The sequence below is a fragment of the Notolepis coatsorum genome, assembly GCF_963971535.1.
Source record: "Notolepis coatsorum genome assembly, chromosome: 9".
NCBI classification, from domain to species: domain Eukaryota; kingdom Metazoa; phylum Chordata; class Actinopteri; order Aulopiformes; family Paralepididae; genus Notolepis; species Notolepis coatsorum.
Window position 1 is genome coordinate 47,322,458 of NC_140173.1, and position 13,829 is coordinate 47,336,286.

At 47.6% G+C, this 13,829-nt stretch overlaps 1 protein-coding gene across 1 annotated transcript in view; it reads left to right on the plus strand.

The window, feature by feature from the left end:
- Positions 1 to 13,829, plus strand: part of pkd2l1 (polycystic kidney disease 2-like 1) — a gene marked incomplete at both ends in the record, with an annotated part of 31,226 nt that overhangs the window by 9,607 nt on the left and 7,790 nt on the right. The window contains 3 exons of the mRNA XM_084321860.1: positions 8,165 to 8,393; positions 8,833 to 9,003; positions 11,773 to 11,954. Of these exons, the coding sequence (XP_084177986.1) occupies positions 8,165 to 8,393; positions 8,833 to 9,003; positions 11,773 to 11,954 (582 nt within the window). The remainder of the gene's footprint in view (positions 1 to 8,164; positions 8,394 to 8,832; positions 9,004 to 11,772; positions 11,955 to 13,829) is intronic.

Consider the following 13,829-nt stretch of genomic DNA (forward strand, 5'->3'; position numbering starts at 1 on the left):
CAGAAGTACAGAATACTTTTATACAAAATGCTTCTTACTGTTGCGCTCCAGAGACTGTGCAAGACAAGATAAGTATGAAATAAAATAACATAGTAAAATTAGAAGTAAAAAAAATTAGGTCACAGTGTTCAGTTTAGACATATGTACAATGTTCGATGCAGAATAGACGTAGTTACCATACAATATACAATACTGTGCAGTGTACTAATATACAATACTATATAGTGCAAGGCAGAAATGGAGAAATGGGACGAGGTGCAATTTAGGTACAATTCACAGTAGGTGTACGAGTTGTAGTGCAAATCCTTTATCAATAAATATAAAGTGTAAGTGTGTTTGTGTGATCTAAAGTGTGGAGAGTGGGTGCTGCAGTGTGTTGTTTGTTTGAGTGAGTGTGTGCCTGTGGGTGTGTGTGCTGTGTGCATTTGATGGTTGTTGCATAGTGATTATTGTTCGTTTAGCAGCCTGATGGCCTGGGGATAGAAGCTTCTTCTGAGTCTTTCTGTGCTCGCCTTAAGACTCCGGTATCGCTTGCCTGACCACAGCAGTTCAAAGAGGCAGTTGTTCGGGTGGCTCGAGTCCTTAATAATTCTCTTAGCCTTCCCCTTGCACCGCTTGTTGTAAATGTTCTGGAGGGTGGGAAGCCCCCCTCCAATTGTGCGTTCGGCTGAACGTGTCACTCTTTGTAGTCTGCTACGGTCTTGTGCAGTGCTATTCCCAAACCAGGAGGTGATGTTGCCGGTCAGGATGCTCTCTATTGTACATGAGTAGAAGTTCTTAAGGATCTTCTGACTGACTTGGAACTTCCTTAGGCGCCTGAGGAAGTAGAGGCGTTGTCGTGCCTTCTTCACAACACTGTCAATGTGTGTGGTCCATGTCAAGTCCTCGGATATGTGGGCTCCGAGGTACTTGAAACTGTTCACTCTCTCAACCGGTGCCCCGTCGATGCTGAGGGGGCTGTAGTCCTTGACCCCCGACCTCCTGAAGTCCACAATCATCTCTTTTGTTTTGCTGACGTTCAGGGAGAGGCAGTTCTCCTGACACCACTGTGACAGGTTCTCTACCTCTTCCAGGTAGGCCCTTTCGTCGTTGGCAGAGATCAGGCCCACCACTACTGTGTCATCAGCAAATTTGATGATGGTGTTGTTGTTCCGCTGTGCTACGCAGTCATGTGTGTACAGGGAGTAGAGGAGGGGGCTCAGAACACAGCCCTGGGGGGCCCCTATGTTGAGCGTGATGGATGAGGAGGTGCAGTTGCCGGCTCTTACCACCTGGGGTCTGCCCGTCAGGAAGTCCAAGACCCACTGGCAGAGGTCATAGTTCAAGCCCAGGTCCCTGAGCTTGGCTATGAGTTTGGAGGGGACTATGGTATTGAATGCTGAGCTGTAGTCGATGAACAGCATTCTCACATAGTTCCCCTGCCTCTTGTCCAGGTGTGATGCTGCTGTGTGCAGCACATGGGCTATGGCGTCCTCCGTGGACCTGTTGGGGCGATATGCAAATTGCAGAGGGTCCAGGTTGATGGGGAGGGAGGAACAGATGTAGCCCTTCACTAGCTTCTCAAAGCACTTCATGGCTATGGAGGTGAGGGCTACAGGGCGGTAGTCGTTGAGGCAAGCAGGCGTAGATTTTTTGGGTACAGGGATGATGGTGGACTTCTTCAGACAGGTGGGGATGACAGCCTGTTCCAAGGACAGGTTGAAGATGTCAGTGAATACCGGGGCCAGTTGGTCGGCACAGACTTTTAGGACGCGGCCGGGGATGCCGTCCGGTCCTGCTGCCTTCCTGATATTCACTTTTTTAAAGATCCGTCTCACCTCATGCTCTGTTACCCTGAACACTGAGTCTCCATCAGCAGACCCCCCCCCCCCCCCCATTGCCGTGGTTTGTAGGCTGGTGTTGTTATTCACAGCCTCAAACCTTGCATAGAAGGAATTGAGATCATTTGCTAAGGAGATGTCACTGTTCAGTTTGAGGGGGGTGCCTTTGTAGTCTGTCATTGTTCTGAGGCCCTGCCACATGCCTCTAGAGTCAGCCTGTTCAAACTGAAGTTCAACTTTATCCCTGTAACGCCGTTTTGCCTCTATTACTGCTCTCCTGACGTTGTATCTTGCCATCTTGTGTTCTTCCATGTTGCCTGTCACCAGCCCGGTGTTGTATGCTGATGTGCACACTTTCAGAGCCTCACGGACGGATTTGTCTACCCAGGGCTTTTGATTTGGGTAGATTTTAATTTTGGTGGAGGGGATTGTTTCTTCTACCAGAGTACAGACATAGTCAATCACCGTTTCGGTGTATTCGTTAATATTGGCTGTGTTATCACGGAATACACTCCAGTCTGTGCATCCAAGTGCAGCTTGGAGTGACTCCTCTGACGTCACGGCCCAACGCTTAACCTCTCGCGAGACCACCGGCGTTCGCTTGAGACTTTGTTTGTACTTTGGCAAAAGAAATATGGCGGCGTGATCGCTTTTACCGAATGGACTAAGAGCCTGTGACTTGTACCCATTCTTAAATTGCGAGTATACATGGTCTAATATGTTCTCGCCTCTGGTGGGACAGGTCACATGCTGATAGAAATTCGGCAACACCTTTTTAAGACGCGCGCTGTTGAAATCACCCAGAACCAAAATGGCAGCGTCAACATTAGCTGTCTGGAGTTTGTTTACCTCGTCGTGAAGTTTTGAAAGTGCGACCCCAGTGTTCGCGTGTGGTGGAATGTACACTCCGATGAGGATGATGGACGTTAACTCTCTTGGGAGGAAGAAGGGTCGACATTTTATCGTGATAAACTCTAGGTCTGGGGAGCAGTGGTTAGACAGTTCCTTTGTGTTGCCTAAATCGCACCACTCCTTGTTTATCATGAAGGCAATGCCGCCTCCTTTCTTCTTTAGTGACTCTTCTGCCGTCCGGTCCTTGCGGAGAACGAAGAAGTGGTCTGCCGGTTCTATTGCGTGATTCGGGACATCTGGACTCAGCCAAGTTTCTGTGAAACAGAGGACGTTACAATCCCGAATGTCCCTCTGGAATTGGATCCGTGCTCTGATGTCGTCCAATTTATTTCCTATCGATTGCACATTGGCCAACAATATGCTGGGCAATGTGGTTCTGTGTCGTTTGGACCTCAGTCTGTTTCGGACCCCGGCTCTCTTTCCACGTCTTCGCGGCGGCTTCTCCTGGTCTTGGCCATGGCCATAACAAAGGATCTCGGCGGGCCATTTCTGCTGTTCAGCGATCCGATCCAGAGAGCAATCCAATCGGTAAGTTTTCCTTAATCCAATGTCAATGATTGACTGACGGTCATACACATATAATGCACCAACAGTTGGTGCAAATAAAACTCCTAATACTATAAAAATTAACAAAAGAAAGCACAGTCTCGACGGAGCGATCAGAAAGGCAGCCATCAGTGGAGCGGCCGTTAGCTTAATGCTATTCTGTTGAACGTGCTTTGATTATAACATGTTTTACACTCTTGACTACGACGTCATCCTTGACAGGGGATGTTCGTCGACCCTGCCCTGAGCCTGGACGGGGATTGCGTCAACAAAGAGGACTGTAGCGACTGGTTGGAGCGACGACGCTGCCCAGTTCGAGCAACACAGGATCGGCTGTGTTGTCTACGGGGTCTTGAGTCTGCACTTCGCTGATCTACGTTCCGGGTAGGACAAGGTTTGACCAGACCTTATAACACGTCTTCTGGTTTTACTTTTCTAAATGTTTTGTGAATAACGATGTTTTTCCCAAAACGTGTGTTGCTGCAATGCATTTAGGATACGACGCAAGTTATGTGTGAACTGTTTTTGTCACTGGCAGTTAGCTTCTCCGTGCAAATCGGGTTGTTGTTACAGATGTGAAAATGATCTGGTTGTTGTGTGAGAAACATCATGGTGTTTATATGTACCGTGTACTCACAACTAAGGTAACTAACCTATGAAGCTATGCTTAGTGACAAGTGAGTAAAAGAATGTTCTTTTCTCAGCCTGTGATGACAATGAACAGTGTGTTCACATATTAACAGGTTTTCCTGTTTTAACTGGCCGTATTAAGGGTAAAATAAGAGGATTGTGTTTCCCCCCGGTTCCCTGGGGACTTTTTCATCCTCCTATCAGACATGTTGTGCACTAAATTGTGTCTTTTGTGTGGTAGGGATGCGATGTAACCCTTAGCTTGATTGCTGAGGTTGTGCTAAAACTGCTAGAGAAACTTTATTTTCCTAAAAGAAAAGATTGTTTGGTCGCTGTCGTGTGTGCTTAGCAAGGCCTGTGGCCGATACTAATCGAGAATTATGTATTCTCTCATTATGAAAAACGGCGTTCCTCTGTAGAGTGTTTTTGCCATTTTTTGTAGGTGATGATGGGTTGTGTGTGTCATGTGACCTACAACTGGGTTGGACTGGCCACAGAAGCACATGTGTATGTTGGACCGGGGCTCTTAGAGCCCTCTCTATTCTGTGTTTTTTCCTTAGTAAAAATCAGATAGCAGGTTAGCTCATGCGCTGTGTGGAGCTGTCAAACGCTTCATAGAGCTGACTATGACTGTGTCATATTCTCTTTTTGTCATTACATCGTATCATGGGTGTGGGGTCGTAAAGGGGTGAACTCGTAACCTTTCCTCTCCTCCTTGTTTCTGTCGGTCAGGGGTACACCCCCTGTCCTTCAAGGTTCCCGTAACGTGCCGAACCCCCGGGGGGGGGGGGGGGGGGGGGGGGGGGGAGTTTCCTGGTCCCACGGCCTGTTATATTGGGCGTGTGCACCGCAGGAATTCCCCCGCCATAGAGTACGTCACCGTGCGCGTCTCTGTTGGTAGGACTTCCGTGTGCTGTTCAGGTCCATGTGATGGATCTGTTTCAGGGGGGTGGTCAGGGCTCCTCCTCACCAAGCGCCTTTTTCGGGCCTTCTGTGAGTTCGGACTCCTTCTTCCATGTGAGGGAGCCTCCATCAGAGTACAGAGCCTTCCTCCTCAGATTGTCAAAGTGAGTGGACCCTCTAGAAGGTGTCCTATTCTATTGTATATGTAATCGATTCAATTCGATTATTGAGTGTGTATGGGTTCAGTGCCTCTTCCCCTGAGAGCCCTAAAACCAATTTTTTACATGGCTCAAGGTGCAATATATTCTTTTCAATCTGTACAGCTCGCGTGGGAAGTCTCTCTGGGGATTCCCGTCTCCTTCCTATGGGAGGGTGGTGGGATGTAAAAATGTGATTTTTTTTTACCCCTGGCTGTGTAGACTGGGATACATACTGTTGATGCTTCCTTCTTTTCTATTCAAAAAGTGTTGGAGTTAGGAAGTGTCACGCCCCTCTTGTCGTTCCCCTGGGCGCCTTGGGGATTCAATGACAGGTCTAAATAGCCTGTTCATTGATGGGGGTGTGTCCCGACGCACGTATAGTGCTAGCTCGCTGTAAACAGGCGACTGACTGGCACGCCTTGGTTGCTTGTGGTTAAAACGGCGTTTTTATAAAGCAACTGAGATGGGGTTTTTTCCTCTTCCGACGACCAAATCCCACGACCTGGGTTGGTTTTCGACGGATTCTCGTTCATGTCTGGGGGATGATGACGGAATGGATCTGAACATATGTAGAGGGGTCTCACGCCCTTGGGGTGGGCCACCGGGCGCGGTTCGCCCGAACGTCTGGGTGGCGCCTTCTTTTCATGTTAAGATCGACACGCATATCTGCCCTTTCTCCTGGAGTAGGCATGTCGGCGTGGTTAGGGCACGGGACTGGTTCTGGTCACGCTGGTCCGGATCAGTTGAACCCGTTGTCCGCCGGGGATGCAGATCTGCTGTTCTGGTACCCTGAGGGACTTGGGCTTTTTTCAGGGGGAAAAATGCCAGGTCGGTCCGGGTGTCACAGGGTTAAGCGCTATTGAAGACCCTGGTTGGGTACGTTTTTACTCAGCACTGTCGTAATGGCTTACGGCCATGCCATCCTGTACACGCTCGATCTCGTCGGATCTTGGCCGCTACACAGGTTGGTCCTGGTTAGTACTTGGTTGGGAGACCGCCTGGGAATACCAGGTACGGTGTGCTTAGGGGCTGGTTCTCCATTCTTTTTCGCTCCTCTCTCACGCATGGCGAAGAGGGGCCTGTGGGGGTGGTTTTTGACCTCCTCTGGTGACCCTGTGCTTCCCGTACCGCCAGGCCCGGTCCGAAGTAATGTTTCGTCGACCCGTAGGCCTGGGTTAACCCTTTTTTGAAAACTGAAACACTTGTACTGCGGTATAGCCGGTGTATACCCGCAGGTGTGTTTTGGAGTTTTTTCTTGAGGGGTTATAGGAACAACCACCGCATTGGGTAACACCAAGGTGGTTGATTCCCTGGTGTGTTGGAGCAGTGGCAACTCCCGGGTTCACCGTTTGAGGGTGCCCCTGCACGTTCATGACGTCTGCCAATCGTGTCAGCCTTCTCTGCCTCGACCCCTCTGGGTGGGGGTTTTTAAATGGAGGCTTGGTCATGCAACACCGCCAGCTTACGCTCCTTCCGCCGGGGCGGCTGTGTTCAGCTGTCCCCTCTGGCGCCTGTCTCGTCCGCAGTCTCCAGGCTAGGGTTAATAGCCTGTTGCCTGGTTTTTCCCCGGTGCGCTGCCTGCTTCCGTTGGTTAACCTTTTTTGTGTGCTTACGGCCATGCTGACTGCCTGTTGCAGGGTCAGTGTGCCAGGCGGTGTACTATTGGGGGGACGGGGCCCGCTCGGCTGAGGGGCCTTTGTCCGAATACGCTGGCGATGTGGGGGGCGGGGCACTACGTGCCCACCTGGTGGGGTCTTGATGCTGGCATCATGGACTTCTCCGGGCCCCCATTCCAGGGAGTCCAGTCCTTTTGGTGGGTCTGGGTCTTCCTTCGCGCTCCGCTGCTACGGCCTTGCCACGGGGTTGGGTTTGCCCTTGACCCCGTGATTCTGGGGGCAGTAACGAGGTTGTTCCTCCGTTCGTTCCCGGGTGGCATGCGGGTTGTGCGTGTGTGTAGTCGTGGGGTCAAGCCACGGTCTGCTCACCCTGTGCGTTGAGTTGCTTGAGTGCCTCTTCGCACGGTCGGGTCCGTCGCCCTCCCGTGAAGCCCCTAATAGGGGGGTTGCCCTCCATTAGGGTGGGTCGGGGGGGCTCGGCCCTCCCTGTTCTGATGGTTGTGGGGGGCTGTCAGCGGGGTGTATTTGTCGGCCAGTGGCTCCGCTTGGCCTCCCTTTGTGCAGAGTGATGCCAAGCAGAGCCCCTAATGAGACAGAACGTTAGGTTATAACTATAACCAAGTTCTGTTAATTAGGGGTGACGCTTGGCATCCGACGGCCGCTGCAGCCCTTGACCTCACCTTGTTGGGAAGGAGAGCAGGTGACCACACACCTGCTTATGAAGGTAAGCTGATGAGGGGTGTGGTCAGACTAATACTGGGATTAAAGGTACATTTGTGGTCTTTATTCAGTGCGCGTGCACATATGCGAGATAGTGCAGAGTGATGCCAAGCGTCACCCCTAATTAACAGAACTTGGTTTTAGTTATAACCTAACGTTTTTCACATTAGGATCTAACATCCCAACAGGCCACCTTGTTTATGGTTTGATTCAGTTATAAAAATAGACAATAATAAAAAGAGTAAGATAGAATAGACAGAGTGAAATAGTGCAGTGCAATAAGTAGTAGAATAGAATATACATGAAATGAGCACATAAAGTGCACATATACAGTGCAATAAAGTGTTATATGTATTCATACTACATTAACCTTCTTTCAGCTGATACATTCACATAACATTCACTCTCAAAGTGATAATAATTTACTACACTACTACATGTGTTTATTATTGTCTAAAATTTGCAAAACAGACACACATGGTTTCTGTCTGAAGGCTTCAATTTAGTACCTCAGACAAAAAAAACATATAAGTCCATTTTAAGTTTTCAGAGGAACAATGTTTTCCTTAACTTTATTATTTAAACATGGTAACTTAAGAGTGTTGTATTCACTCATAGTTAAAGACAGTCAATGTCACACACACTCCCAAGTGATTTCGATCAACGTCACAACTGCAAACGCATGTCCAAAGAATTTCTAAAACAGAATCACATGGTTATTCAGTGCAAGGGTTCAAATGAACAATAGCACTATTATATTTTTAAACTGTCCAAAAAATCCACGTCGTTTGACTGACGTCTTTACCTTTTCTCACAGGTTGCTGGTTGAATTCCCAGCGACCGGTGGAGCGATCCCTTCCTACCAGATAAGAACTGTGAAACTGATCCGCTACATCACCCACTGGGATTACTTCGTCCTCGGCTGTGAGGCGGTCTTCTGTCTGTTCATCCTCTACTACGTGGTGGAGGAGGTCCTGGAGCTGCGGATACACAGGTGCTCCTACTTCACCAGCGTCTGGAACGTCCTGGACATCGTGGTGATCATGGTGAGAGGGGTTCTCCTCGTTTTCACCAAGATCACGGCGGTCACGCTTACGACACATTTCATTGGCTCAATTCTTCTGCGTTAGATAATTTCTGTATTAACCCCTTTCACTACCACACTACAGACGGTGAGAGGGTTAACCTTCTGTAGTGTGGTAGTGAAAAGGTTAACCTTCTGTAGTGTGGTAGTGAAAGGGTTAACCTTCTGTAGTGTGGTAGTGAAAGGGTTAACCTTCTGTAGTGTGGTGGTGAAAGGGTTAACCTTCTGTAGTGTGTTGGTGAGAGGGTTAACCTTCGGTCGTGTAGCGGTGAAAGGGTTAACCTTCCGTCGTGTGGCAGTGAAAGGGTTAACCTTCTGCCGTGTCACAGTGAAAGGGTTAACCCTTTTGTAGTGTGGTAGTGAAAAGGGTTAACAATGAAATACACATTTCTCTTTTCCAGCTGGCCCTCGTTGCAATTATCTTCAATGTTTTCCGTACCATCAAAGTGGACAAGCTGCTCGGAAGCCTGCTGCAACGACCTGATATCTATGCCGATTTTGAATTCCTCGCGTTCTGGCAAACGCAATACAACAACATGAATGCAATGAACTTGTTCTTCGCTTGGATAAAGGTAACGAATTAATATATACGCCACTGACTGTCAATTACTCCACTTTTGTAAGCACTTCTACAGCAAGATTATGTTGCTTGTATGTATGTTTGTTTAAGGAAAACTATGTGCTCCACATATTTTTATACTCTCTATATACTGTACTATTCCAGAATCATTTTAACAATTTGAAAATTGCTTCAGAATGTCAAGGGCCCAGTATTAACTGAGAGAGAATTGTATGTAGGACAAAACATTCAAAAAAGCCTCAGTTAACCACTTAACTGGCGCCCAGAACAGTGGCCATTTTTAAACTTGAACTTGAGGACTGCATACTTTTTTTGAAAAGCGTATCTTTATACTTATAGCACATGCATAAGCCTGGTCTCTTTTGAAAGATAACATTCTGAAGTTTCTTACACAATAAAGAAAAATCACTTTTAGTGCTAATGAAATAGAGTAACATAGGTCTGAACTTGAGTTGTAGAAAAACGTGTTACTCGTGTTTTTCTGTAGTAGTTGCAATATCCAGAAATAGTATATCCAAATAAATTGGTAGAAGCTGGAAAACACTGAAGTCTTATGTAGTACATGTCCAAATTTCATAAAAATCTGTTCAGAAATGAGTGAATAGGAGCGATTTTGGTAAACTATGTACAAAAAGAAAAGCTCTCCAGGATTCCATTTCCTCATTGACTTCAATTCATTCTGTGTTTTTTTGTCTTCCGGTTTTCGCTCGTGACTTTTCACCTAGATCCCTGATTCGCACATCCCCACTTGGGGCATCATTGGAAAGCCACACTCATTGGCAAATTTTCGAGATCGCCAAACGATTGACGGAGCTAGAGCCTCTGGAGTGGTAATCTGACTCTGCAGTGTATAATGGTGCACTCCTCACATATCGGCATGTAACTCGAGAACCACTGAACGGATTTTGATGCCTGAGGTGGCAATCGACAGGCAACAAATACGGCTTTAATTCTTATATATATATTGTGTTTAAGAAATGCAGACCCGAGCTGCTAGGGGCCGTTGCCACTTAATTGTTAAAGGTAGAATCTGTAATGCTGTCAAACAGCGACCTCTAGGCAAAAGAGCCCCGGCTTGGTATTGCGCTGTTTACTTTTTTGTTTCAGGTCCGACGTGTGGATTGGAGTTTAGTAACTTTTTAAATTTTTTGTATCCACTTTTTCTCCCCATTTTTCTATTTTTCTCCCATCCCAATTTCGTGTTTCCAATTCTTCCCTCCCGTCTTGAACGTTGCTAGACTATGCCTCCCACTGGTCGGCTGTAGTGAGGATAGAAGCCTTGCATCACGCGTCCCCTCCGGTACACGAGGAGGCAGCCTGTCACATCTTTTCACCGCAGCAGCTCGAACTCTCTGTGGCGAGGAGTAACGCGTGGGAGGCTCACGCTGCCCCCGATACTTCCTGTTCCCGCCGCACCGACGTCACCCAACCGACCTGTAGGAGTCGCTGTCCACAACGTCCAATCCCCACCCACCGGCTTTCCCACCCTCTAACACTGCCAATTGTGTTAGTATGATGGCCGGCCAAGCCGGTAGCAACGCAGAGAGCTGGGCTCGATACCAGCATATCCTGCGTTAGTGGCGAGCACCACTCAGCCGCCGTTTAGTAACTTATTATACTGTGAATTTCTCCAGACCTCTCTTGGTAGTCTGAGGTGTGGCCAGCAGTAGCATCCCCTCCCCTATACCCACTGAAACCAAATCCACACATCAGACAAAAACAAAAACTGTAAACAGAGCAGTACCATGTTTTTATCTTTTGCCTAGAGGTCACTCTTTGACGACATTACAGATTATACCTTTAACCACAGATTGAGACAAGAACAGTAATGTAGAATCGGCATGAATTATCTACAGAGAAAACACTTAGGTCTGTATGTTACTTAGGCTCGTTCCGACGGCATCCAGCCAAGTCTAGCAATTATGGCTGCTTTAAATTTATTTCGAATGCAGAGACACGCATGCAGTACCTTGCGTGTACACTGGGGGGCGACAGTGGTTCAGGAGGTAGAGCAGTCGTCTGGTAATCCGGATGTTCCCGTTTCTATTCCCGCTCCTCCCGGGCAGCGTGTCGAAGTGTCCTTGGGCACCTTGCATGGTCGCCTCCACCGTCGGTGTGTGAATGTGTGAGTGAATGGTTAAAATGTGAGGAACAAATTGTAAAGCGCTTTGGATAAAAGCGCTATATAAATGCAGCCATTTACCTCGTGGCTGCATACGCTCCTCTACATAGACCACCGCAACACTTCCGGTATTCTGAAATCATGGGAGAGAAGTCAAGAGTCTCTGAGGATTTTCCAGAGATCTAGGTTTATCAATCTGCGCATGCAGTTTGGGGAGTAGGTGCGAAAAAGTGACTATAGCTCGGCCGAGAAAGTGCCGATCGACTTGGGACTGGTCTCTCTGTGTTCAGGAGACTCGGGCGTATAAAAGTCTATTGGATCATGTCTCCAGCACCCCCACAGCCGTAGCTACAACCACTTGTCAAGGCTCTCATCCACATTCATTCATTTTCTCCCCCCGCTCTCTCTCCCATCAGCTCAATGTAACGCGGAAGTGCAGTAGTCTATCGGAAAGGAATTGAAAGCAGCCACACTGCTAGACTTGGCTGGAGGCGGTCGGAACGTCCCTCGAGGCCCCGCATTACATCAGACTCACGAGGCCTGATGTACGATCCCTACATCAGTGTCACGTCAGTTATGTAGCCTGTTGACTTTGGCCACGCAAAGAATCACTCTCTCCGCCTCTTGCGCTTGTTGCAGGTTTTCAAATACATCAGTTTCAACAAGACGATGACTCAGCTGTCCTCCACGCTGGGCCGCTGTGCTAAAGACATCCTGGGCTTCGCCATCATGTTCTTCATCGTGTTCTTTGCCTACGCTCAGCTTGGATACCTGCTGTTTGGAATGGAAGTGGAAACGTTCAGCACCTTCGTCAAGTGCATGTAAGAGGAAGAGGAAGATTACTTTGTTGTCAATGTACACAAGGCAATTTAAATGTGTCTTTTTGCATATCCCTCCTAGTTACGATATTCACTCACCGTCCTCCACGCGTGCATTTCATCAGAGGTCAGAGCGCAGGGTCGCCTGCAGTTTCTTTGGGGTTCAGTGCCTTGCTCAAGGGCACTTAGGCAGGATATGGTGGGCACCGTAGATGTAATACCAGTTACCCTTCAGTCATATAGCTTTCCATATATTTTTTCTTTTACTTATAGCGTAAATACTTTTTTTTTAATAGTAAACATAGAAAGAAAATACCAAAAACACAATGCATTTCTTCTACTTAGAAGTATGATCATCTGTCCAGCCAACACCAGATTATAGCTCATATTCAGAAGTCACTGTCTTCCAAAACGGCTGGTTTTGATGCTCTTTAACACTTTTATTTCATGCCCCCCGTTGAGTGCTACCGACGCGAATTGTCGTTTGATTTTTTTATTAGCGATCTGAATTCATATTTCATCAACCGAGTCTCCCATTGGTACAGCAGCCCCTCTAGGAGCTCCGATGGGAAAATACTGCCCCCTATCATCTATCCCTGTGTAACTGCAGGCCATTCGATTAGACTGGTGGATGTGTGGAGGGGGAGCCTACTGGCTCCACTATGCTGGCGAGCCGTCTGACCAAGAGGGAAGTGATCGCGAGATGGAAAGCAGCCTGGAATATATATTTACAGCAGCCAATAATCAATCAATAAACGCGATCAATATTTGGAATGGCGATCAGGAATTGGAATAGTCTTTTTGGAGAACATCTGATCTAAGGTAAGGAGTCTATGTTACCAGTTTTAGGATAATCAGAGCTGTTTTCACTGAGAAAACAGCGTGTCCCGTATGTGTATATGTGTGTGTGTGTGTGCTGTTGAGGAAATAAGAGAATCGATTTCTCAGCTCGCTTCTATAGCGTGCATAAGTACACATATACTATCGATAATCTAGCGTTTATTTGAAAACTATTCATAAATAGGCCGACAAATGACAATGTGTCTAGTGTATTCGAGAATATTCCAATAAATGCCGTTTATGACGGAATCTTTCTATTTTCCTGAAGTTTTCGAGAGAACGATAGCTTTTCGAAATGCTATAAAAAGGATATGAACCGATTAAAAAACAATCCGTTTAGACAATGTTGACTGCAAACAAGTCATTGATAAGCGACGGGCAGATTAGACACATAGCCATAATTTAAAACATAGATTATGCATTTTTAACGCCATCATTGAAGTGGATGCTGGCATCCAAGGACATTAATCAACGTTATGGCTGGCACTGAAAGTGTTAACGAACCGTCTAAACTTCAAATCCACCAGTACAGGCAGCTAAGTGGCGCAGTGGGCAAGGCGCTCGCCACTAATGCAGGAGATGCTGGGTTCCAGCTCTCTGCATTGCTACCAGCTTGGCTGGTCGTTCATACTAACACAATTGGCAGTGTTAGGGGTGGGAAGCTGGTGGGTGGGGATCGGACGTTGTGGACAGCGACTCCTACAGGTTGGTTGGTGCGCCTGCGCAACAGAATCAGGAAGCAACGGGGGCGGCGTGACCCTCCCACGCAGACCCTCGTCGCTGAGAGATCGCGCTGTGCAGGTGAAAAAGATGCGACGGCTGCCTCCTCGTGTACCGGAGGGGACACGTGATGCAAGGCTTCGTCCACATTGCAGCTGGCTTGTGGGAGGCATGGCCTAACAACGTTCGAGACAGGGGAGGGTAGAATTGGACAATACGAAATTGGGGATGGGAGAAAAAAACAGAAAATGGGGAGAAAAAAATCCACCAGTACAATACTGGTAAAAAATATCTACGCACCTAAACTCAAAACCTAAC